The following is a 27,966-nucleotide window of genomic DNA, read 5'->3' as shown; positions in this document are numbered from 1 at the left end:
AACAATTGGAAGTGGTGTGAACCATGCATGTTTCAATTAAATACTATGCATGAATATTAAATGGAGGAATGTATTGTGGAAAGTCAAAAGAGCAGATCAAATGCCACTTTCCAAATTTCAAAGGAACTGTGCCAGTGGCGGCTCACCCGTAGGGGCGTATCAATATGGAAAAGTCTTTCTCAATGTGCTTTTTTATCGTCTGATAATCTTTTTCGTATTGTTCCTGTGTGGGTTACCAGTTCCAGGGCCAGACTGAAAGAATTTGTATTTCAGTAAATCGTTGAAAACACTGCAAACTCTGCTGTTCCATAGTGTTTGTTAAAAAGAAATGTTGAGGTTAGATAATTGTATGCATGTCGCCGGATGTTAACTTTTTCTGTAGCCATTATCTTAAAATAACTTTCAGAGATAGCATTGAATTCAGTTTGCCCACAACATCAATGATGCAGACAGAAGGTTTATTAGTGGATAAAGTTCATAATGAAAGACCACACTGTCTAGTATTTTATTAATCATAATTATGACTATTAGATCGAATTCTAAAAAAAATATTTTTCAAAACATTTTCATGTAAAAGAGTCATGCCGTATAGATTTCAAAAGGAAAGTGATCCACGTCATTATTTAATATCCATGTTGCTTAAAATAATGAGCACGAGCCACTACATCATTGGAAAAGCCATTCTCCACGTCTGCATAGCTTTTGATGCGTACAATGCCAAAATTATATGCAGCAATTCCACCTACAATTAAAACACAGAAATAAACGTCATTAATTTTTTGCAAGTTTGTGTAACACACACATTTTTTTAAAATCAATTCAATAATACAGGCTTCTACAACCTTGGTAACATAAACCTGTCTTCTGGGGAGGTATTCAGAGGGGAGGAGCAAAATGGGGTAGCCTCTCCTCTTAGAGACCTGAGGATTTGGGTATCTAAGGGAAAACGTTCGGTCTCCCAAGTGAAGCCACTTCCGCTGACTCAGAATTCCTCCTTTTCAGAGGATAATAATCGGTGGAACTGGCTGCATAGTGCCTTATCCACAAAAACAAAAGATAATCCCAGATTGTTTCAACATCTTTAACACCTCATTAAATATTATTTCCTGGAACGCGGCAGGGATTCACAGTAGCCCAGAGAAATTTGATTTTTTATTTTCTCTTGGAGCTAACGTGATCTGTTTACAGGAAACGTGGTGTATCAATACGTTGAAGGTCTCTAAGCTTTATTATGCCCTGGAAGTGCCTGCTGTTCCTTCTAAGAAAGGTCACGCCAGGGGGGGTCTCGCTTGTTTACTATCAAATAAATTGCAATGGAGATTCTCCCATTATATTGATCCTAGCAAACTTTTCCATGCTATAACCATTGATAACCTGTTTAATAACGGCATAAAGTCCCCTATTGTAATTTTGAATGTTTATTTTCCGCCGGAGGAGTGTTTTAATGTGATATTAAAGCAGGTATTTCGATATATTGAACTAATCAAAAATGTCCCATCCCCTCCGGAAATTATGCTTGTGGGAGACCTGAATTGCAAAATCTCCAATGTTAGTTTGGAACTTTTTAGGAATAAACCTAAGGAAGAGGCATATTTTATTCCTCAATCACTCTTCCCTGATAAATTAGTGACAAATAAACGAGGGAAGATTTTGCTAAAAGAACTAGCGGCCGTCGACGGACTTATATTAAATGGGAGATTTCCGTCTGACGTGCCTGCAAAATTTACTCACAAGTCTCCCTTTGGGTCTTCTATCTTAGATTATGCAATCGCAGACTATGGCCTGTTTCCTTTTACTCAGGACCTTAAGGTCATATCTACTCCTCTGAGTGACCATAGCATATTGTTTGTAACTATTTCTTTAAATCCTTTGACAATCGCACCTTGGTCTCTACATGGCAGTGACGCTGCCTTCCACGCTTCTTCTGGAAGGTGCTTTTGGAATCCTTCAGCCATTAATGGGGTGCAGGATTTTCTATCCGACACCCTATTAGTTTTAAATGAGTGGCGTGGGAATTAAATAGTTTACTTTGCAGAATTTGTGCGAAAGATCACTTCTTATGCTAAAAAAACTTCCAGACCCAGAAATGGAGTAGTGGTCCCTAGCATATTGCGTAGCCTGAACAAGGAAATAAACAAATTAGTCCGTGAACAATATCTAGACAGAGTCATGGAACGCGGAAAATAAATTTCCAGGCTAAAAAGAAAGAGAAGTAGACTCCAGCTAAAAATAAAAAAGGAACGGGAGGATAATGTATGGATTAACTTGAGGGAATCTGTTGTTCATGGCAGGATCAGAGAATTTTGGGCAATAATCGGTAAGGGGTGTGGTTCTAGACTAAGCCCATCTCCTATCCCTATAGCGGAAGAGGTATGGACTACCTATATTCGGGATCTTTATGCAGGGAATGGGAGTTTAAATGATGATATTGCCATCGGTGCTATCACTGGTAATGATACTTACATCGGCGCCATTCCTGTGGGTCTTATTAATTACCCCGCAGAAAAAGAAATTGAGATGGCTATACAAAACATGCGTGTCTCTGGGGCAATGGGCCCTGATGAACTCCCCATGACGGTCCTGAAATCGGATCCTGCAAGGTGGAGTAAAATCCTGTATCCTCTGTATAAAGCCTGTTTTTTGTCTAAAACGGTACCTGCCTCTTGGAGGGGAAGTATCTTGGTCCCTATTTTTAAGAAGGGAACTAGGGATAGTCCTAGTAACTATCGTCTGATTGCTCTCCTCGACTCAATCGGAAAGGTTTTTGCGAAATGTCTTCTAAAATCCCTCTCCGTTTGGGTAGAGGAGAATAATATCTTGCCATTAGAACAGACTGGTTTCCGTAGGAACCACGGTACGTTAGATAACCTCACCGCTCTTCATGTGGTCACAGATAAGTATGTTCAGGTGAGAGGAGGGGTTGTGTATGCCGCCTTTATTGATTTCTCCACAGCGTTCGACAAAGTTGATCGTGGAACGCTGTGGAGAAAATTGGCAGCGCTTGGGCTCCCACTCTATCTGTTGGAGCTGGTGAGGGCTTTACATACAGAGACCTGGTGTAGGGTCCTGTTGGGGGGCGAAAGGGGGCTATCTGATACAATTTCAACCTCGAATGGCCTTAAACAAGGCTGCTTATTGGCTCCCCTTTTGTTCTCCCTCTACACGGCAGACCTACCCGCCGCCTTGGCTGCCAGAGAGGGCATTGCCCCGGTGGTGGGGGGGATCCCGATTCCCTGCCTGATGTATGCCGATGATGTCCTCATCCTTGACTTAACTCCTAAAGGACTAGCAAATCGGCTACATGCTCTTCACACTTTTGCGGTAGTTCATTGCATGAAGATCAATATTACCAAAAGTAAAGTCATGTGTATAGCTGGCAAGAAGAGGTGCCGATCCGTAGATTACGGTTGGTTCATCGGGGATCAAAAACTAGAGGTGGTAAAGTCCTATACTTTTTTAGGGAAAATCATCACGGCTAACCTGAGTGAGAAGCTCCATATAGAGCATTGCTCACGCAAAGCTATTGCCCATGGCAAAGGTTTAAATTCCCTATACCATGCAACGGGGAAACGGCACTTTCCGAGTTTATTGGAAGTGTATAGATCTAAAATCCCCGCAACAATACTGTATGGTATCGAACTTATCGAGGTGAAAAACTGGGACTTTTGCCATAAGATTGAGGGGAAACTCTTAAGATCTCTCACTTCCCTAAATACTGCGTGCTCTCTGGCAGCCTGTAGGCTCGACTTTGGTCTTAGGAGTAGTTGGGTCCAGGGATTATGTGCCCTTGTAAGATGGGTGGCTTGCCTCGCGAGAGCAGAAGTAGGGACAATGAGAGCTCTCCTCAGAAGTGAATTGTTGGGTAATTTTAATGAGTTTTCTCAACTTGTTTGTAATTTTAGAAAAGCTGTAACCCTATTAAAATTAGATGAAACTGCTCTTTTTCTGTACTCCCCTTTACAGTTAAAATTGGTTTTGAAAGCAGCTTCATGGGACCTTTGTTTCCAATCTGATAAAAAATTCATTTGTGAAAAAAGGAATGTAGATCTTCTCCTTGATTCTTATCAGATGAAACTACCACAACCCTATGTTTTATGGACCCTACCGCATGGTATACGTAGATTTTGGTTTCTTCTACGCTACGATTTAATACCTCTTAATCGATTGTTATCTAAATGGTATGGCTCCTCTCCTCTGTGCAATTTATGTAAAGTGAATATCCAGGACTGTATGCATGTGTTACTGATTTGCCCTACGCTTCGTAAATTGCGCTTTAGATGGTTAAAAGCTATCTGTCTTCGCCTTGGCATTGTCACTTTGAATGGCTTTCTTTCTGCACTTTATTGCCCTCCCAATGGAATGTTCTGCTTTCATATTTTTAACTTCTTTAAAGGTTTCCTAGCTATTTATTAATATGTTCCTGGAGATGTTTTGACGTTCCGACTTTTTGTAGTTTTGTTTCACATGTCAGTATTGTATTTAACCTAGGTTTCTTAAATGGTATATGTTTTGTTTTCTTTTTTGTAATGTATTTGCTCTGTGTTGAATTCTGTACATCTTTATGTGGCCCTCTTCCGAGAGCCAAAACATAATAAATAAAATTGAAAAAAATACAGGCTTCTCTGTTTCTTATATAGTTCACGTGGGTAGAGAGCGGACTTTGCTCCAATGTTGCTGAGACAATATTGACCAGCCACAGTTTTTGGAGATAAGTATGGCACCTCAGAAGAAAGGGGAATGAAACATGCACTGCTTGGCCATGGTGGCTTCCAGAGCGCGAATGGGCACGCCACTGACATAACTCTCTCAAACAACCCACAGCTGATCCCACGCCGCTGGTTAACTTTCCCCTAATATCCCTTTGGCATTTCATTTCTAAACCCACCAAATCTCTGTACATTTGCTACTTGACACATTTATACAAGAGTGTGGCCTGCTAGATACTGCCCAAGCAGGTCTGCACAAGGGGTTAGGGCCATTCTGGCCTCTTTCTCTTTTCTTCATAATCTCATTCTGATTCTGGACGATAGCAGTACTTCCACCCTGGTCCTTTTAGACCTTTTCGGTGCATTCAGATAGTCTCTTAATTTTCTCAATCATCTCTGGAGATGACGGTGAGAGAACGTGCTGTGGAATGTATGAGCTTGTGTGTTACTGATTGCACCCTGCAGCACATTGCTGATTGCACCCTTCAGCACATTGTTGATTGCACCCTTCAGTACATTGTTGATTGCACCCTTCAGCACATTGCTGATTGCACCCTTCAGCACATTGCTGTTTGCTCCCTTCAGCACATTGCTGATTGCACCCTTCAGCACATTGCTGATTGCACCCTTCAGCACATTGCTGAATGCACCCTTCAGCACATTGCTGATTGCACCCTTCAGCACATTGCTGATTGCTCCCTTCAGCGCATTGCCGATTGCACCCTTCAGCACATTGCTGATTGCACCCTTCAGCACATTGTTGATAGCACATTGCTGATTGCACCCTTCAGCACATTGCTGATTGCTCCCTTCAGCACATTGCTGATTGCTCCATTCGGCACATTGCTGATTGCTCCCTTCAGCACATTGCCGATTGCACCCTTCAGCACATTGCTGATTGCTCCCTTCAGCACATTGCTGATTGCACCCTTCAGCACATTGCTGATAGCACATTGCTGATTGCACCCTTCAGCACATTGCTGATTGCTCCCTTCAGCACATTGCTGATAGCACATTGCTGATTGCACCCTTCAGCACATTGCTGATTGCACCCTTCAGCACATTGCTGATTGCTCCCTTCAGCACATTGCTGATTGCTCCCTTCGGCACATTGCTGATTGCTCCCTTCAGCACATTGCCGATTGCATTCTTCAGCACATTGCTGATTGCATCCTTCAGCATATTTCTGATTGCACCCTTTAGCACTTTGCTGATTGCACCCTTCGGCACATTGCTGATTGCACCCTTCAGCACATTGCTGATTGCACCCTTCAGCACATTGCTGATTGCTCCCTTCCTCTGAATCTACAACGATGCCGACAACATGCAGCTACTCCTTATGATTAACAACTCACTCAGAAAGCCTTTCAAAACACAATGCTATTCATCCGTGATTGGATAAACAGCAATCATCTAAAGTTAAATTCTGAAAAAACTGAACTTGTCATAACCAGAAACAAGTATGGTTTTTGTGTCCCTCATTTTAGCCTCCAGTGATGGGCGTTCCCCCACAACCCAAGAAATCAGTAAAAAGTCTCAGAGTCCTTTCTATGAAGCCCCTGCTAGGAGTGGTCACTTCTTCCTGTTTCTTGCAACTCTGAAGAATCAGGAAAATCAGGAAACTCCTTACCTTTGAGGCCTTTGCCCTGGTCATCTCTAGGATAGACTACGCAAACTCTCTCTACCTGGGCCTCCCAAAGAACCTCAATCGGCTCGGAACCAGCCAGCCAGGTTCATTTCCCATCAACACAGACACTGTCACATTACACTTCTGATGAGACAAATACACTGACTTCCTGTAGAACAAAGGACCGTCTTCAAGACAGGCTGCATCATTTTTAAATCTTTTCATGGAAGAAACCCAGCTTTCATATCTCCCCAAAACAAAAAAAAACATTTGCAACCATAACCTAAGAACCATCCGCATGAACCTTCTCACAATTGCGAAATTTAAAAAGAACAGAATGTGAGGTTCCATATTTTCTGGGCAATTGGGCATAATATCGAATTTTAAATATCGAATTGCAGTATTATCAAAGTAATAATATCGGTATTACCATTATATCGAAGTTAATAATAGCGATGTTAAAAATATCGTTTTCTTTATCTTCAAAAATATTGAAGTACAAATTATCGAATCAGCAATATCGTTTGTAGATAATATTGTTTTTTTATTGTAAAAAATATCGAAAATAAAAATATAGAATGTGTAAAATATCGTTTTTGTTAAATATCAAAATAGTATTTATTGATATTAATTTATTATTACTTTGATTGTATTAATATATGTATGAAATTGTATATACATTTATTTTTTAAAATATGTTTAAGGGTCGGGGTGTTGGGTTATTAGGGGATTAGGGTGGGGAGTGTTTTAAAAATATTAGTATAAAATAACACATTAATTTAAAAAAAATGTACATTTGAAATTTAAATTTAATGTCGAAATTATATGTTTGTTTAAGGAGCGGAATATTGAGTTATTAGGGGATAAGGGTGGGGAGTGTTTTAAAAATATTAGTTTAACATTACGAATTATTTAAAGATTTATAAAATAAAAATTATTTTAAACTAAGAAATGTAATTGTCATTTTGGATATATAATTTTGTTTTAGAAGCGGGATGTTTGGTTATTAGAGGATAAGGGTGTGGAGTGGTTTAAAAATATTAGTATAAAATTAGAAGTTTAAATAAAATTTTGAAATTTCAAATTAATTTAAATAGGAAATTTAAAATTAAATTCTAAATTATCCTTTTGTTTTAGGAGTGGGTTGTTGGATTATTAGGGGATATGGGTGGGGATTATGTTTAAACAATATTTGTAGAAAATTAAATCTTAAATTGAAATTGTGACATAAAATTATTTCAAATATGAAATGATAATTTATATTCAAAAATAGGTTTCTTATTTAGGAGTGGATTGTTGGGTTATTAGGGGATAAGAGTGGTGAAATTATTTGAAAAATAATTTATATTTATAATTTTACATTTAAATTACTAACATTTATAGAGTACTGGAATGATGTTTTATGGTAGGAAAAGGGTGAGCTAGTTATAATATTATATAAGTAATGTTTATTGTCTGGCATTTTTACAGAATTAATAATTATTGGGTTTTGATTAGTTATTTATATGTTTACTCACCAGCATTTTGCTAAACTTAATATTGAATGGAGTGGGATTAGTAAACTATATAAGGTTAATGTCCAGCACCTTCCATGAGTTAATAATAACTGGAGTGAGAATAGTAAATTATATAAGGTTAATGTCCAGCACCTTCCATGACATTGTCCTAACTGGAGTGGGAATAGTAAATTATATATGGTTAATGTCCAGTAACTTCAATGACTGATATTTAACTGGGTTGGGAATAGTAAATTATATATGTTCATGTACATATTTTTTTTTATTTATTTGTAATTTATGTAAGATTTTAATATTACATATATGTTATTTGCTGTCTGTTTACTAAATTTATATAAATAAATGTAGGAATATTACAATATGTGTTTTTATATGCGAACAAATATAAGAGGTTTTTATTATATGCAGTGATAATGTATTTGCATTGTGTAATTGTTGTATATTTTAAAATGTACTAAGAAAAAAATACATATTTATAGTAATTTAAGATACTACATTTATCAAATAAATACATTTAAGTAAAATAGTAAATCATATTACATGCATATAAAAATAACTACACATTTTTAATTTTATACAAGCTTTATTTTTGTAGAAGTAGGTAGAAAGAAAGAAATAATACATTTTTATTCACAGCATGGAATACATATTAGTAAAAACACAGAAAACAGGTACATTTTTGTTTAAGGACCAATATTTATTTTGTACACATTTATTAGTTAATGCAATATTTTAATGATTTTTTTTATGGTATAATCACATTTTATTACAGAAGTAGTAATATTTTGAGACACAAACCATATCTTTTTCATTATTTTAGAACAGTTGTTGGAAAATCATAATATATTTATTCAATTAATATAAACAATTTTTGAATATATATGCATAACATAAAAGATTGTATATTTGATATTTAAGAAATATTGTAACATTATAATGCTGTAGTTAACAATTTTTTACATTTTGAGAAAATATTAACATCATGACATGTTATTATAATTGTAATGTATATTTTAATATATACAATACGGAGGCCACCCCCTTTTCTAATCCCCTCTCCTTAACTCAGCTTCCCTCTATACCCGAAGAAGACTTCCGCTCCCTCCTTAACAAAGTCTCATCTGGTTCCCCCACTGACTGCTGCCCTCCGGCGATTCTCCGGGCAGCTTTTTCGGCCTGCCCTGCCCCCCCACTTGCACTATTGAACAATTCTCTTTTGCTCGGTGAGGTCCCCAGTGAGTTCAAGAACGCCGAAGTGGTCCCTATATTAAAAAAACCCAACGCCGACCCCTCGGTATTGGGCAATTTCCGTCCCATCTCCCTTCTTCCTTACCTGAGTAAGGTACTTGAGACACATGTGACCAGTGTCCTCAGCTCCTTCATTGAGGATTCCAACTTTCTAGACTCCCAGCAAGCCGGGTTTAGACCTGCCCACTCGACAGAGGCTGTTATCCTATCCGTCATGGAGGAACTCCGCAAAGGCGCTGACTCCAACACCAGTCAAGCCTTAGTGCTCTTAGATCTGTGGGCAGCCTTTGACACGGTCGACCACACCATCTTGGTCCACCGTGTCAAAGAGGTGGGCATCAGTGGGACGGCCCTTAACTGGGTCCATTCCTTCCTGGCGGACCGTCACCAATCGGTCCGTCTTTCCCAATTCACGGCCCGCAGGACGAGGCTCACCTGTGGTGTCCCACAGGGGTCGTCTCTGTCACCCCTCCTCTTTAATCTGTATCTCACCCCCCTGATCCGCTCCCTCCGCGGTAGGAATGTCACTGCATTTAACTATGCAGATGACATTCAGCTCGTCTTCAAGCTTGACTCCTCGGACAAAGTGGTTCAAGATTTTCAATCCACCCTCTGCCATATCAGTAATTGGATGGGAGTTCATCATCTCAAACTTAACCCCGACAAGACGGAGCTTGTTCTTGTCGGAGGCCCATCCAATCCCTGGAATCCAACTTTCTGGCCCCTTTCCCTTGGTCCCCCTCCCCACCCTGCTGACAAAGTGAAAAGCCTAGGGGTTTATATCTCCCAGGACCTCTCTATGAAGCACCAGATCAGTGCCACAGTGTCCTCCTGTTTTTTCCAGCTCAGGAAGATTCGGAAAATAGCCCACTTTCTGACTACTGAAGCCCTCACTTTAGCACTGTTGGCATGCGTCATATCTCGGATTGACTATGCCAACGCTCTGTATGCTGGCATTCCACAATACCAAATCAACAGACTGCAGCTGATACAGAATCAGGCCGCTCGCCTGATTTATCACCAACCTAAACATCACCACGTCCGTCCCCTCCTTAAAGCCCTCCATTGGCTTCCAGTCTCAGAGCGCTGTAAGTTTAAATTGGGCTGCCTGACCCATAAATCTCTGGCCGGTACCGGTCCCTCTTTTATCTCCTCTCTTCTACTTCCTTATGCTCCCTCTAGGCACCTTCGATCCTCTCATCTTGCGCTCCTTCAGACCCCCCGGTTCAGACGCAAAAAACACGGTGGTCTTAGATTCTCCTTCTTGGCACCTTCATTCTGGAACTCTCTCCCGTTGGAACTAAGACTTTCTCCCTCCTACCCTCACTTCAGGTCTCTCCTTAAAACCCACCTATCCGCTGCATCTACACGTAAGCCTTCCCCTCCCTGTCCTTCACCTCTCATTGAACAAAGTGACCAGCGCCAAGAAACCGTCCGGTGAATGTCGCGCTTTACAAATAACTTTTACATTACATTTTACATTACATTACATTACATTACAATATTAATAATATGAATTATTACATTGTTGCATTGCATGGTAAATTTACTTTTATATTTGTACATAATTAATACGTATTTTTAATAATGTTTAGAATGAAAAATATACATATATACATATATAATTATAATAATAATAATAATAATAATAATATGTTTATATTAATTATTATTATAATTTTACAAAGTGTAATAAATTAAAAAGATATTTTTCCATACAAAGAAATAATTGTAAAGTATAAGAAAAATATATGTAACATTTACAGTTTACTATAATGCATGTTTTTAACCTTCTTCATTTATTTTAATATATTTAAGCAGCCATTTTAATTTCCCAGTGACTATTTTGTAACCGCATAATGTTATTTTAGGTCAATCAGAACCAGGGAAGCTTGCGGTTGGAAGCTGCATCGCATCAAGCAAGGTAAGTGGAATTCTAATTATTATATATATTTTAATATTTATGTTTAAGTCTAGTTAGGATGTATATAGTGTATTTATTGTTAGGTTGTCACGTTTTTGTTGTGCTGTAGGTGTTAGTTATATTTTAGTGAGATGTCGTGAGTTAGTGTTTGAGGCCTAGTGTAGATAGATGATATTGTGACGAAATATGTCTTGTTCTGTTATTTTAAATTAATGTTATTGTATTTAATTAATGTATTTGGGTGTATTTGTGTGGGTGGGTATACTTGTGACATTTTTTGCAGGTTACTTTTAATCGATGTTACGATGGAGAGAAAGACGCTTTTTTTTAAAGTAGTGTGTATTATTTGGTTCAACTAATATTGTTATCACACTTTCTTTAATTTTTCGGGATTTCCAGGAGCGATTTTTATATTTACAGATAGATGCAAGGATTATTACTTGTTGGAATACTTTGTCTACGGTACATAAATCGTAAGTCATATTTTTTTGGGTGGGAACTGTTAATAATTATGATATATAGTATATTGTGATAAATAATATTTAATTGTAAATACATATTTATTATATTAAAGATATATATATGACAATGACATATTATTTGTGAAAAGATAATATTAGTTTATGTGTGCAAAATGTTTGTTTTGTGGACATTTTTTTGTAAAATAGCTGTGAAAATGTAGTTTTTAAGATGGTTTTGGCTATTAGGAATAGGTACTATAGGCCTCTTGTTGATGGGTATAGGGTAACCTGACTTTGGAGTAGCTCAAATATTTTTTTAGATTGTTTCATTAATTTTGGACCTATTTGAGTCACATATTGTTCCATCCGTAATTCTTGATAGTTTTGTTCTTTCTGTATAGATTCCAGTAGTTTCTGTAGGGTAGGTTTCCCTCTGCGTGTTGTTGCTTGGAAGGCATTATGCCATCCTTCAACATCATAATTTGTTTTGGATTCTTTGTTTAAGGTACTTAGGTACACATTCCACCAAGGAATGTGGAACTTAGGCTGCCTTCTATGCCCTGATCTATGCAGTCTTCCCACCCGGGTGTCCTCAAAGTAGTCTAGGAGTGGGGATAATTTGTCTTCGTTCCATTTGTAGTAGTGGCTTTCTATTAGAATATTGTAGTGCTCTGCTACATCAGTCACGGGTACATATGCTAGTGCTATTAGTTTTTTAACTTGGTAGGTGAAAGTACTATCTGTAGCATATTGTAAACTTAGGGTTGATTTTTGCAAATGTCTCCAGAGACTTTGGTAAAAATGATAATAGCAAACCTGGATTGCTGTGTGTGGATACATTTTTTGTGTAGCATTTATCATGGCTAATTCAAAATCAATAATTAATTTTTAAGGAAAATAAATATTGCTTTCTTGTTTTATTGTAGTTAGTTTATCTATGTAGGTAGTTTGCGTTTATTTGGTAACAGGGAATAGATTAATGGCATGTTTGAATGTTGGTATAGTCCATGCACTGTGTACAGCTGGTAGAATGGTTTGGTAGCTGGTAGAATGGATGCTCCATCCATCTTCCAGGTATCACATTGCTGTAATTTAATTTCATTGTTTGCAGTAGTAAACAGAATTATCCTTTTATCAGGGCATTTGTTATAAAAAACAAAATGGTTCTTTAGTGAGAGTAATGCTTAATTCAGGGGGGATAAGTACTTCTTGAAAAGTTTTAGGCGCAGGTACAGTATTTGTAGTTGCTTTTTTCTGTCTTGCAATAGTTCTTTTTAAAGACTCTATGGAGGGTAATTGGTCTGACGCATATGAGGTACCTTTAATAATTTCTCTTTGAGTATTAGGGAGGTGGGTTTATCAGTACTAGTGTTTGCTTCTTTAATACTTTCCAGAGCCTCTCTAACCTCAATCTCTGTTATATTTGGGGGGTGAGTATGTTCTTTTACAGAAAGAAGAGTAGTTTCATGAGTAATAGCGCTTCCATATCAGTTGTTAGAGTAGTATGTGCTACACTTCCAAAACACTTTGAGACCAGTTTGTTTCTCCTGTGTATAGACATAACCCATATAACATGTCCATCATCATCATCATCATAACGTCTTTATTTCGATTATAAAACCATAAAAGACATTTACAAACAATGGTGGATGAGTTCATTAAAAAATACAATGCTATAAATAATTAAAACATACACAATGAACCCTTCAAAAAAGTATTACACCACGACCCAAGACTCTTAATATAAAACAGTGATTATTATGGGCAATATAACTAGAATTAAGGCAGAAGGCCACACAACATCTAACACTTGATACAAATATAAAGGGTGGAGACAATTCATACTACCCCATGGCTAAAGACACTAAGACAGACCAGAACAGTGAACCCTAAGTTTGTAAGCCTGAATCCTCCACGCCCACCCTAGGAATTTAGCGATGGCAATAAGTGTAGCCTCCTGAGGACTTGTCTGTAAAATCCTTATGGCTTCAAATGCAATCCTTGTGCCAATGATAAGACAAATGGGTCTAAGCCATTACCTCCTCAGTTGGCTATATGCCGAGCAAACAAATAACATGTGTGGAATTGTTTCCGGGTATGCCAGACACATCGGGCATTGATCTGTTGTAGGCCTGTGCCATCTACTGGAAAAGGCTCTTATAGGCAGTGAGCCTCCCCTAAACTGATAATAGAGGTTCCTATCCTGTGGTTTTAAAATCAAGTCCCATTAGGGTTCAAACACAGCTTCATGCTTTATTGATAGGGAATCTCTAGTTAGGGAAGGACCAGTTATAGAACAAAATGTTTCACCTTCATGAAATCCATGTAAGCGGCCTAAAACTCCTTTTTCGATGGGAAAGGGGTCGAATCTGGATACTCCCACAGGATACCCCTCTCTGTAGCTGTCAGGGTGTTTTGAATATGCTGTAGCCATCTGATCTTCGTTAGTGAGCCTTCCCCTCTGAAATCAAGAAGGGCTCTAGCATAGGGTACTAACTCAGGGGTAACCCACAGCCTTCTCCAGAAGGCTATAGGACTAAATCTAACTAGTTCCTCTAGATGATGACAGTGTTAAAGATTGCACAGGAACAGCTTGATGACTATAAGAATATTTATTGTCAGCAGCACAGCAACAGAGAACGCAGCTACTTGGCATACAGGAACAGAATAACTGACCTGAAGCCTATCAGCCAGTAAGATTCTAAAGCAAACTCAAAGCATAACAAGGAAAGCTTAAAGGTACAGCATAACTTAAAATGTGAATGAGAATGTAACACATCTCCTTTCATTAGAAAACAAATAATAAAATAAGGAAACATAGATTAAGAAACATAGTCATCAAATTTCTTGGGAACGCATCTTGGTCGAACAGACGTCTTGACTCTAGATGCAACCGACCCCTTTGTTACTTGTTGTGAAAAGGGATACATGGTATGATGAACAATGGGACATTTAGCAACCCGTTTGATGTTCCACAACTTGCCATCTTGGGTGATAACACTATTGTTCAACACCCTTACCACTTTCATTGGTTTGCCAAATTTATTAGAACATTTTGTTATAAAACCTGGTCTTTTAATTCTAACCCAATCACCCACAGAGAAATTCGGAGTTTTGACATTCCATCTATTATCATACCACAATTTTGTTTTAGCTTGTTTACTTTCAACTTTTTGAGCAACCTGTTCAACCAATTCCTTTGAAAACAATGTATTAGAACATTTATTTCTGAACCACCAAGGACCTCTAGTTGAAGCAGGATCTCGTCCTTAGAGAAGACGGAAAGGACTAACCTCAGTGGTTGAATGCGGAGTAATCCTATAAAGCCAAAGTTTTTCTCTCAATAAATTTTTCCAATAACTACCAGACTTAACAACATCAGAAATAAACCCTTTCAAGACCCTATGAAAGCGTTCTACTAAATTATTTTCATGAGGTTCATAGACAGACACAGTATGATGTTTAATGTTATGTAGTTTAAGAAAATTCTCCATCTCTAATGAGGTAAGTTGAACCCCATTATCAGTGACAATTGTCGAAGGACACCCCTTTCTAGAAAAAACTTCTTTAAAAAACTCTATTACCATATTAGTAGAGGCAGAAGAAACAAATTTGACTTCTGGCCATTTAGAGTGGTAGTCTATCAGTACAAAAGCATAGCGAGAATCACTTGGAAGACACATAAAAGGACCAGAAATATTAAATGCTATTTTCTTCCAAGGATCAATGGCCAGGAGGTATTCTTCAAAGGAGGAACATTGACTCTTAACATTTTGTCATTTCCCATGCAAACTGCACAATCCCTTACCTTTCGATCAACCATCTGAGGAAAATTGAATTTTGCCTTGTCATGTGTCCCTACGTGTTCCCCATTATATGTTATATGTGCATGATCGATATGCATATGTTCCCCCTTGACGAATAAAGACGCAATTATAGTTGTGTCCAACGTTAGTATGTCAGTTTCCAGTCCTCGTGAAAGCAACGAGTATTAGGCCTATGTTGCCAACGTTTTACATTGTGCACGTTAATTCATCGAGTTGTCCCCGTTTCTAGGCCTCAAAGGGCCCGGATACCAGATTCAAGCTCCAGTCTCCTGAAACCACTCCGAGGAGCGATGCAGCCCCTCCCGCATCCCTGACCTTTTCACTTACTTTCTGCCAAGCAGCGCGGTGCCCGGCCTGGCCTGCCTGCCTGTCTGCCAAGAATATGTTATGCCTCTAGTTATCAGTTCAGCTCCCCGGCTTCACATTCCTAAGCTAACGAACCGCATAAACATCTTCAGCTATAGTCTAGTCTTCCTGTCTCCATGCAAGAGAATTACTGAATTAGTATCCATAGAAGATTCATAGCACACGCAACACATGTAGACTATATGCATGCACCAGCCTCAGTGTCAAGTAGCCTTTACCCTGATGACTTTCAGATTCAATCAACATGTACTCCAAACACAAGATACCAGATATGCTATAGGTACATGTCGTCCTGACATCCCAGACTTTCGTCTCCTCTTTTAGCGCAGAAGTCAGAGCCCCCAGCTCTCCCTAGTTACACGTCATGGCCCGTTTGCGCGCACCAGTAGGTTAAAGGTTCCAGCTGCCCAGGTAGCCCTCTCCATGTATTCACCCATTTATGACACTTCTGTGACGTTTTCATCACATGTCTACGTGCACGCCCTGTGCACGCCTTCTTTGTACACCCATATGTTCTTATCTTACGTTTGTCACTTGTTACGCCTACTGTATGCAATGTAATTATACTGTTTTACTATATATACTATGTAATGTTGATGAGACGTTGCAGCTGCCATTCTATTCCATTGCATGCCACTTCATGGTCTTTAGGCTCGAGCCATCCGATTAAAGCCCATTCTGACTCAGATATCACGGATCCTGCCTCTTATTTATTGAGCTATCTGTTTTAGTTAATGTATAGAAAAATAGTACCGGTAATTAATTATTTATTTACCACATAAAATGGCGCCCGAATAGGGACGAGCCCCTTCCCCACGCGCCGGCGATGTAACGCAGGCCCCCTGACCCTTCTACAGCCGTGACGGAACCTCTACCATGCACGTGCAGATATTTCTGCTTCAAGTCTCCCTCAGGCCCACGGAGGAGACGGAGACTGCGGTCCGGCATCCAGACGAGGCGGTGAGGAAGGCGGGTCGTTCCGACCAGAGCCCAAGCCGAGAGAGCAAGGTCCGAGGTATCCGGAGGCCCACCTGTAACCGAAGCCCGAAGCCCGAGGCGCATGCGTAGTGCGTAGCAGTTACCCGACGTCGTAGCAGTCCAGTCCAGTCCGAGGCCTTCAGTTTGCTTCCCGGTGAGTACCGTTGCTGGGGGTATCTAGACGGGTGTTCATTAATTTGTGCCCGGTCCGACGGGTTTGGGTACACAGATCCGGTCCGACGTGTTCACCTAGGTGGATACGGTATGACGTGTCTCTTTAGGAGACCGGTATGTTCTGTACTGTTTTAGCAGTGCATCCAGTAATTCTAGTAAGTCCGTTCTTGAGAAATTCAAGTATTGTGTTTTCAATGTATCAGGTAGTATTCTGTTCGAACTGTTATTAATGTGTTCTTGATGTCGTGGTATGAATGATTGTTTTGCTATTCATTACTGTGTTCATTGTGTATTGTGTTCAAGTTCAAGTACGGTTCAAATATGCCGCTGTTTTCGAAACTACGTCAGATAAAAACGAGAAAAGGGTTACTCGAAGAATCAGTTCCTGTCCCTCCCAGGGACAGTCCTGGACATTTCATGTATCATAAGCATGACTTAGATGCCATACTGTATCTAGATTTATGGGTTGATTATACCAAGCATCTCGAAGAGAAATATAGATGGCCTGTTTCAGGAACATGGGATGCCGAGTGCATCATGAGAGTAGAAGAAGCATTATGGAAAAAGAAAGCCAGACAGTCCCAGAAAGATGCCATAGAGTTATGGCGCAAAGAATCTCATAAAAGAACCGAGAAAGAAATCAGAAAAGCAGAATTAAGTAGGGAATCCTCAGAAAAAGCCCAAGAAAGGGAACTACTAGAAGAAGGTGAACGAGTTAGAGCAGAACAGTCAGACAGACAGAGAAATGCCCTTATTAAAGGTATGTATCCTCTTCTCGCAGAGGGTTTGCCGAAGGCGACCCCGGAAGCACTCCATAATTTACCGCCACCCTTGGTTCCAACTAAGCTGCGTCATAAACCGACTGCAGCCGAAATTTTTCTTTCTTCCTATTTAGACGACACTGTCCCAGAATATGCTAATACAGATCCTACCCCGCCAGTCCAAGTTCAAGTCCATCCCCCTGTTAATAATGTAATTCCTGTGCCTCCAGTCGTTGGTCCTGTCCATGCGCCAGTCCCCCAGGATCAACCCACATTACGTATCCCTACTGTACCAGTCACGTTACCAGCAGCCGCACATCCAGTATTAATTGACGATTCCAGTTCAGGAGGGGCAGGGGTAGGTGCTCCAACCACCCCGCCTCAAACAAGACGACGAACGCTGAGAGATGTAGCGTTACAGCGTACGCCAAAGCTGGCTACGTATGACGCCCTCAGAAAGTATCTTACAGAGTGCGGACCTGATTGTAGATATGATCCCGTGCCAGGTGAAGATAGCATGTTAATATATTCCATACGTTTACGACGAGTTGCAAGCTTCTTGGTTACCATATCAAATATGGAACCACATCTAGACAGAATATACCACTTTATTCAAACAGGGGAGAATCCAGAAAGTATTCACGAAGCTATGGCACACAGGAAAGTCGAGATTCAAGGCATGATTTTGCAATTTCTGATAAATTGTTTAATAAGAGAACAGGATTATCCTGATAAAAACAAGGAAGATATGAGAGTTCTGACAAGATGGAGTGACAATATAGCAGAAGGAAAACACAGAACACAAAATTGTGTAGAATCTATGTACTAAAGGATTCGTAAAGAAATTATAAGTATACACCAAAAGGAGGAAGAATTGAGAGTAGCCGAGAAAGAGAATGACTCTGCAGACGAAGACGTAGACAGCGAGATTCCCACTAGAATAGCGTATGTAGGTAGAACGAGACTTTCCGATAGACACACACGCCTAGATTACAAGAAAGCTTTTCCTCCTCCTGTACCAGAACAGTGTTCTCTTGAACAAGTATTCCAGGCTACCGATAAAGTTCTGAAATTACGAATAGGTTACAGTGAGCTTAGTACCATGCATGAACAAGAACTAGCCCGATCAGCAGTCCGATGGGTTAGGGACTCTGCCACGTTTCCAGACGAAGTAGTGGCCCAAATGTTTCTGAAACTGCCCCCAGGCGAGCAGCGACTGGTGGGTATGTACATGATCCAGCACCTCATCACACTGTACGAGAGTCAGCATTCTGATCCAGGTCCCTTATACAATGTATTGAACGAGTTACTCCTAAACAGATGGAAAGGTCTAGGTACCGATTTAATTAGTGTCATTTTAGAACAGCGCCACAAATACAGAACGTTCTTGACTCCGCATTTTGTTCCTGTTTCACCTCCGTTCTACATAGACAGACAGAATCCGTTATGAGAAGTGCATCCAGTTAAGGGAGAGGGAGGTAATCTTGAACGAGTATTTGTTTACACCCCTATCACGAAAATAGAACTACTAGAAATGAAAAAGTTAATACCCTGTCACGATAAAGATCCAGCAGGGTTCCATCGTGAATTAAAGGACATGCTCCGTATGGGAGAATACACGTATCCTGATATCATCAAAATGTTAAAGGTCCTGTTGCCTGCGGGCATATATGAAAAACTTAAGGAAAAAGAATGGGAGGTGGGAGAGAAAAAGATAGATTGGACCGCATTAGAGACCGAAGACAATGCACGAGTCCCAGGTACTGGTCTTGGGGATAAAGCCAAAGAATTGCCCGAACTGTTAATACAAGTCTTGCCAAGATTACTAGCCACGAAAAAGGAAGATTGGGATGCCATCTCAGCCTGTAAACAGAAACAAGACGAAGACACTAGTGACTTTTATTCCAGATTTGAGAAATGTTTCATTATAAATAGCGGTCTGAAAACAAGTAGTGAGTCGTATCCACATCTTTTTGTTACCAAACTAGTTGAGAACTCTTTACCGCAAGTTAAAAATAGAGTATTGAAAGTCGAGAGTACTTGGCAAGCTAATACCCCATCTCAAATGCTCCAGATGCTACAATATCACCAGAACAGAATCAGGGAAGAGCAAGAACACGAAAGGAGACGTATGAAAGACACGAAAATGAAAGTACTAGTTGCACAGTCTGTTCAACCAGATAGTCAGAAGAGGGGTCCGAATCAGATTAGTCATTCTGCAGCTCCTGTTAAAGGGACCTGCAATTACTGTAAACAGCCAGGACATTATATAAACGAATGTGCAGTTCTGAAACACAACATAGCTACAGGTAAGACGAAAGAGAGACCACGTCCTCCTAGACAAGAACAGGTTCCGCAGAATTCCCAGCCACCGCAGAACGCACAACAGACAGTTACAGTACCGCAGCCTATAGCTGCCACACAACACGTTACACAACAGATGTACCAGTACGCACAGTCAGATTATCCAGAATATCAGCAGTATTCATGAAACAGCCTAGAGAGGGAGGTTGACTTGCCTCTCATCGAGGTTCCTGTAGATCAAGAGGGTCCCTATGTTCACAGTCAAGTATTAGGGAAAGACAGAAAGTTTCTTATTGATACAGGGGCAAGTAGGACTACCATCAGTCATGACGAGGTTCCAGGGGCTCCACTCTCAGGCTAAAGAAACGTTTCCCTGGGATTTTCAGGAAAGCCTATTGTTAATGAAATATCAAAACCAGTTTCCCTAGAAGTTGGTCCATTGTCCCGAACTACAGACTTGTTACTTACGAAATCTTGTCCTGAAAATTTACTAGGTATTAAAACATTGAAAGAATTAGGAGCGGTAATATGCTGTTCCCCAGAAGGAGTGAGATTGTTTTTACGTGATTTTAAAGGTCATTATGTGTTGCGAGATTTTGATCCAAGATTACTGAATATACCACAGCATTTATGGGCGCAAGGTCCAACCGATGTAGGTTGTATGCACATTACACCCTATCGTGTCACTCTGAAACAAGGTGTTGTATTACCACGAATCCGACAGTACAAATTGCCACCCAAGGCTGTAGCAGCCTTATCGAAAATTATTGACGAGCTCATTGCTCAAGGAGTGGTTGTAGAAACTGACTCCAATGTATGTAATTCTCCTATCATTCCGATTCTTAAACGTACTGATCCAAATGCACCTCCAGTTTATCGATTAGTGATTGATCTTCGAGAACTTAATAAATGTATCATACCCCAGTACCCTGTAGTTCCTGATATCTCTTCCCTATTGACAGCCATTGATTCTGAAGCTACGTTCTTTACTGTTATTGATCTCAAGAACGCATTCTTTAGTGTCCCCATTCATCCAGACAGCCAGTTTCTTTTCGGATTCTGTTTAAATGGAAGAAGCTATAAATTCACACGAGCTCCTCAAGGTTTCACAGAAAGTCCTAGTATTTACAGTCAAGCACTTAAAAGACAACTAGACAGTATTCACATGCCAACTGACACTGCCCTGCTCCAGTATGTCGATGATCTATTAATCACAGCCCGTACGGAGCGTGACTGCGAACGTGCGTCACTGACAGTCTTGTATTTTCTGGCCGAGATGGGGCACAAGGTGTCCCCTTCGAAACTGCAATTCTGTGTACAGCAAGTGGTATACCTTGGACACTTACTGTCCAAGAGGGGTAGACAGTTGACACCTGACCGCATCCAGTTAATAGCACATCTTCCACAGCCCAAGACACAGAAGGAGGTACGAGCTTTTATCGGCCTCACTTCTTACTGCAGACAATGGATTCCTCAGTATGCATATCTAGCTAAACCACTGATACAGTTAACGACACAGGAGGCAGCGACATCGACTGTCCTCCCTTGGACCCAGGAACATACACTTGTTTTTAACGAGTTAAAGAAAGCTTTATGTAATGCACCTGTGTTAGCGACACCAAACTACAGTAAGCCTTTTACACTTTTTGTTACTGAACGTGATGGTACAGCATTGTCTGTTCTCACGCAAGATCAAGCAGGACAACACAAGCCTTGTGCTTATTTCTCTAGCACATTAGATCCAGTGGCTCAGGCTTTGCCTGCGTGCCTCAAGTCAGTTGCAGCCACAGCTCTAGCTATCAGACAAAGTGATTCCATAGTGTTAGGACATTCCCTGACAGTACAAGTTCCACACTCCGTGGAAGTTCTTTTAAACCGAACACAGACTCAGCACTTGACAATTGCACGATTAACAGGTTATGAACTGACACTGTTTCAGCCACACATAGAAATGAGACGCTGCAACATTTTAAATCCTGCTACACTGTTACCTTCGATTACATCAAACCCTGCCACACATGACTGCGTGGAAGTTATTAACATCATGACAAAGCCAAGACAAGACCTGACTGATATTGCATTACCTGACCCCGACCTGACACTTTATGTGGATGGTTCATGTATGAGAACAAGTACAGGAGAACTAGTAGCCGCGTATGCAGTGACTACTGAAACTGAAGTCATAGAAACACATCGTATTGATACCCTGTCTGCTCAAGCAGCAGAGCTCATCGCTCTGACCCAAGCCTGCATACGAGCTAAGAACCTGAAAGTAAACATATACACAGATTCACGTTATGCATTCGGAGTCGTTCACGACTTTGGAGTACTCTGGCAAGAAAGAGGCTTCATGACCTCTCATGGAGCCAAGATTCAGCATGGCCCCCTCATTCAAGCTCTGTTAGAAGCAATACATTTACCGAAAGCCATTGCCATTATGAAGTGCAAAGCACATACGAAAGCCACTGACACCATTTCTCAAGGTAACGATCTAGCAGATCGAACAGCCAAGCTTACAGCTCAGACTCCAGACATTCCAGTTAACACGACAAAGACAGATATTCCAGATCTGACTACTTGTATGACAGTTAAAGACCCTACACGAGATGTACTAGACATACAGTCACATGCTATTCCCGATGAAATCAAGAAATGGTCTGAACAAGGAGGGGTCCAGACAGATCAGGGATGGTTGACGAAGGGAAAAGCCACATGGTTTCTCCCCGACTCTATGGTTCAAGTCATTATTAACACCGCACATAGTCCAGCACATTTAGGGGAGAAAGCCATGATAGACAGTATCCAGAATATTTGGTTTAACAAGCATTTACGAGCAGCAGCCAAACAGAAAGTACGTACCTGCATGATATGTTGTCAATTCAATCCAGGTAAAGGTGTTCCGGTGGAACAAGGTGGATTCCATCCTCCTGACCACCCTTTTGAAGTCCTCCAGATGGATTATATTCAGATGGATCGATGCCGAGGTTTCAAGTATGTCCTCGTAGTTGTATGCGCTTTGTCCAGATGGACGGAAGCATATCCAGTCCCAGATTACACTGCCGCGACCACTGCCAGGCAGTTGGTTCGTGAGTTTTTTCCCCGCTATGGTTTGCCCAGGGTCGTGTATTCAGATAACGCCAGCCATTCTCATTCGAACTCATGAAACAAGTATCTCTTCTGTTAGGGTACCAGTGGAAGTTCCATTGTGTACGACACCCCGAGGCAGCTGGCCTCGTCGAGAGACATAATCAGACTCTGAAAATCCGCATTGCAAAGGTTTGCGCAGAGAAAGGCGTAGATTGGATGGTAGCACTGCCAGTCGCCCTTTTTTATATGAGAATGGTCGCTCACTCCCATTCATGTCTGTCACCTTTCAAGGTTGTTTTCGGTCGTCCCCCGAACATGTGGGGTACACCAATGCCACGTAAAAGAACTGATGTTGACAGTAATATGCTGACAGATTACCTAGCTTCCTTGATGTCTGCACTACTCTCTTGTCGTTCACAGGTTGCGGCTGCCTTTCCAGACAACACCCAAGTGAAACCGCACGAGGTCGTTCCAGGTGATCTGGTTTTGATCCGGAATTTTGATCGTTCAAGTCCGCTGGAGCCCCGCTGGAAAGAGCCGAAGCTTGTTCTGATGACCACAAGGACTGCGATTAAAGTGGAGGGCCGCAAAGTATGGCTCCACTCCAGTCACGTTAAACGTTTTCATGGACTCCGTCCAAAGACTTTTTTCAAGGACTGCCCAGATACTGACTCTAAACTCCCCCTGTTAGAGAAAACTCCGCAGCAGGAGTATAAAATGAAACTAAGGTCTAGCAAGTCAGACAGTTTAATTGTTTAAGTCCCTCTCGGGTGAAGCGGTTAGACAGGTTCCTGACATGTATGAGATAGACCCCCATAGTGAGAGAGTTAGTCGAAACTCCAAGAAAATACGTTATTGTAAAAATTTGCGTAGCAGATGCGTAATCACATTATTGTTTATGTTATTTCTGAGTCTTATGGTTACATGCATAAGTTATGTTTTACATGTATATTTTCCTCCTATTGATTCACATGTACATTTGTCTTCTAATGATACAGTAGAGCACACCTTTAGTGAACTACCTCCTCACAAGTTATCCTACAGACTTGCCATGCGCAACAATACTTTTATCCGAATGTTACACTATTCACACCAGACTAGCAATGCCACTAATTGTTGGGTGTGTGGTCGACTCCCCCCTTTCCAGACGCCGAAGGGAGTTCTGCCACTTTTTCCCTATCCGTTTTCACACAATGGTTCGTGTGGAGCATGGTTTACGATAACGTCATCCTCAGACGATAAGTCCCTTTTGAATAGAACATGTTTCCCAGACAAGGAAGGACTTTCCCATAGAACAGGGTTAGATCTAGAAAATGAAGTTTTGAATGTTCAGTCCGAGACTACTCCAGATTTGCCTGCTATTACAGTCCTACCAGTGAAAGGCGAATTATGTGTCAGAAAGAATGGTTCAGTACATCTAGGACATAGTGATTGTACTACTGTGGTCGAGTATAGTGACAGTGGGAAATCTAATTTCAAAGCCTCACGTCATTCGTATTTTGTGTGTGGTCAGACCGCATATGTTCGTCTGCCCCTCGATTGGGATGGAACATGTTACATTGCCTTCCTACTGCCACCAGTTTTCCTAGCCCCATCCGATTATCACAGAAATACACATCTAGTACACGTCAGACATAGAAGGGAGATTGAGTCCCCAATTGTCGATCAAACTGAAACTGCCTTAGAACAGTATACAGACTTCAATAAAGGTTTCTTTTTCTTCATAGGTCCTGTCCAGAATAGTAAGCTAATACGTAGGCTAACCAGAACCCTTGAAGCAGTAGTGAATGAGACTACTTCCGCTCTAGGTAACTTAACCGAAGAACAATCTGCTATGAGATTTGTTGTCCTTCAAAATCGTCTTGTCCTTGACGTCATACTGGCCGATAGGGGCGGAGCTTGTAGAGTCATCGGATCTAGTTGTTGCATTTTCATTCCTAATAACGCACCGTCTGTTTATTCAGCTTTAACCAGACTTCACAAAATAGCCCATCAGTTACACCAGAATCCAGGCACCTGGACATGGTCCGGTTGGCTCTGGAGTATAATATCTGCCTGGGGATGGAAAGTATTGTCATTCCTAGGAATAGTAGTAATGATTATATTCAGTTGTTGTCTATGTTTACAATGTGGCCCTGCGATTTGCGGCTTGTGCGCTACCTCTTGTATTCCTAGTCCTAAGTCCCGTTCCAAGAAGATTCGAGACGAGCAAATGATGCTATATGAACAGATAGATGGTATCATGAATATTGATGTTTCCTGAAGGAAACGTAGGGCACAAGGAGGGAATGAGGAAAATTGAATTTTGCCTTGTCATGTGTCCCTACGTGTTCCCCATTATATGTTATATGTGCATGATCGATATGCATATGTTCCCCCTTGACGAATAAAGACGCAATTATAGTTGTGTCCAATGTTAGTATGTCAGTTTCCAGTCCTCGTGAAAGCAACGAGTATTAGGCCTATGTTGCCAACGTTTTACATTGTGCACGTTAATTCATCGAGTTGTCCCCGTTTCTAGGCCTCAAAGGGCCCGGATACCAGATTCAAGCTCCAGTCTCCTGAAACCACTCCGAGGAGCGATGCAGCCCCTCCCGCATCCCTGACCTTTTCACTTACTTTCTGCCAAGCAGCGCGGTGCCCGGCCTGGCCTGCCTGCCTGTCTGCCAAGAATATGTTATGCCTCTAGTTATCAGTTCAGCTCCCTGGCTTCTCATTCCTAAGCTAACGAACCGCATAAACATCTTCAGCTATAGTCTAGTCTTCCTGTCTCCATGCAAGAGAATTACTGAATTAGTATCCATAGAAGATTCATAGCACACGCAACACATGTAGACTATATGCATGCACCAGCCTCAGTGTCAAGTAGCCTTTACCCTGACGACTTTCAGATTCAATCAACATGTACTCCAAACACAAGATACCAGATATGCTATAGGTACATGTCGTCCTGACATCCCAGACTTTCTTCTCCTCTTTTAGCGCAGAAGTCAGAGCCCCCAGCTCTCCCTAGTTACACGTCATGGCCCGTTTGCACGCACCAGTAGGTTAAAGGTTCCAGCTGCCCAGGTAGCCCTCTCCATGTATTCACCCATTTATGACACTTCTGTGACGTTTTCATCACATGTCTACGTGCACGCCCTGTGCACGCCTTCTTTGTACACCCATATGTTCTTATCTTACGTTTGTCACTTGTTACGCCTACTGTATGCAATGTAATTATACTGTTTTACTATATATACTATGTAATGTTGATGAGACGTTGCAGCTGCCATTCTATTCCATTGCATGCCACTTCATGGTCTTTAGGCTCGAGCCATCCGATTAAAGCCCATTCTGACTCAGATATCACGGATCCTGCCTCTTATTTATTGAGCTATCTGTTTTAGTTAATGTATAGAAAAATAGTACCGGTAATTAATTATTTATTTACCACACATCCGATCTAAACCTGGTCACCAAAAATAATTTCTTATTAACCATTTCATTGCAGACATTCCTGGATGAATTTTATGTGCCAAATCCAAAATAACATTTTGCATGGAAAAAGGTGGTACACATTTTCCAGATTTAAAAACCAAATTGTTCTCAAGCTCTAACTCACTAAAAACATTGAACATTGGCATAAAGTTTTCTGTAAAATTTTTCTTATCAGGCCAACCCTCTAAAATATATTTTTTATAGTCTGTATTGAAAGGTCTTGATTATCTGCAGATTCCTACATTTCTTCAGAAATGTCATTAAAAGAATCTAATAATACATCTTGTAAACAAGTGACCACCTCAGTATCATCCATAATATTGCTGCAAACAGTTTTACAAGGATGACGAGACATGAAATCTGCAACCACATTTTTTTTTCCTGGAACAAACTCAGGTGTAAAAGAATATTCCTGTAGTCTAGAAGTCAACCTGGAAATACGTGCAGTGGAATTCCACCCACCTCCTGGAGAAAGAATATTAACTAACGATTTATGATCCGTTCTTAACACAAACTTACTGCCCCAAATATAGTTCCTGAAATGTTCGATCGCCCACACACAAGCTAAAAGCTCTTTCTTTATAACGGCATACCTGTGTTCAGTTTCATTAAGGGTGCGAGATGCAAAACACACATTCCATTCCTCCTTGCCACAGACTTGAGACAACACAGAACCAATGCCATACATGCTGGCATCTACTGTGATTATACACGTTTTGTTTAAACAAAAAGGTCTAAGTGTTGGGGCATGCAAAATATCTGACTTAATTAGCTCAAAAGCAGATTGTTGTTCACTTTCCCAAACAAAAGCATTACCCTGCCTAAGAAGTTTCCTAAGAGGTTCCATTTTGGTTGCAAAATTGTTAACAAATTTACTGTAATATTCACACATTCCTGCGAATGACAGCAACTGATCTTTATTACTGGGAGGAGGACCTTCGCTTATACCCTCTACATTTGATTTTTTAGGTACAAGACCATCCCCAGACAATGTATGACCTAGATATTCAACTGAGGTTTGGAATAATTTACATTACCATTCTCTCTCAATTTATCACATACACAACGCAAATGTACAACATGTTCCTCATCATTACTAGAATAAATTAAAATGTCATCCTGAAAACACTTGACAAAACGGTCCACATCTCTGAACATATTAAACATAACTCTTTGAAATATCGAGGTCGCCGAAGCTAAACCAAACACCATTCTTGTGTATTGATATAAGCCTTGAGGAGTGATAAAGGCTGTAAGGCATTTAGAATCATCTGTAAGGGGAATTTGATGATAGGCCGATCTTAAATCGAGGGTGGAAAAAACTTTGGCTCCCTCCAGCATAGAAACTACTTCATTTATATTGGGAAGGGGATGACAGTCCACAATAATAGCCGAATTCAAAGCCCTGAGATCCACACACATCCTCAAACTTTTATCAGGTTTTCTCACTAAAACAATGGGAGAAACCCACTCCGCAGAAACTATGGGTTCGATGATTTTTTCTGA

General features: G+C 40.5%; 1 protein-coding gene across 1 annotated transcript in view; it reads right to left on the bottom strand.

Annotated features, from left to right (window-relative positions):
• Window positions 1-419: 419 nt before the first annotated feature.
• Window positions 420-27,966, bottom strand: part of LOC144806247 (lysozyme g-like) — a 311,011-nt gene continuing 283,464 nt past the window's right edge. The window contains exon 8 of the mRNA XM_078672649.1: window positions 420-742. Within this exon, the coding sequence (XP_078528775.1) occupies window positions 624-742 (119 nt within the window). The 3' untranslated portion in view covers window positions 420-623. The remainder of the gene's footprint in view (window positions 743-27,966) is intronic.

The sequence above is a fragment of the Lissotriton helveticus genome, assembly GCF_964261635.1.
Source record: "Lissotriton helveticus chromosome 1_1 unlocalized genomic scaffold, aLisHel1.1 SUPER_1_unloc_56, whole genome shotgun sequence".
Classification (NCBI taxonomy): Eukaryota; Metazoa; Chordata; class Amphibia; order Caudata; family Salamandridae; genus Lissotriton; species Lissotriton helveticus.
This window is presented reverse-complemented; position numbering and strand designations above follow the sequence as displayed.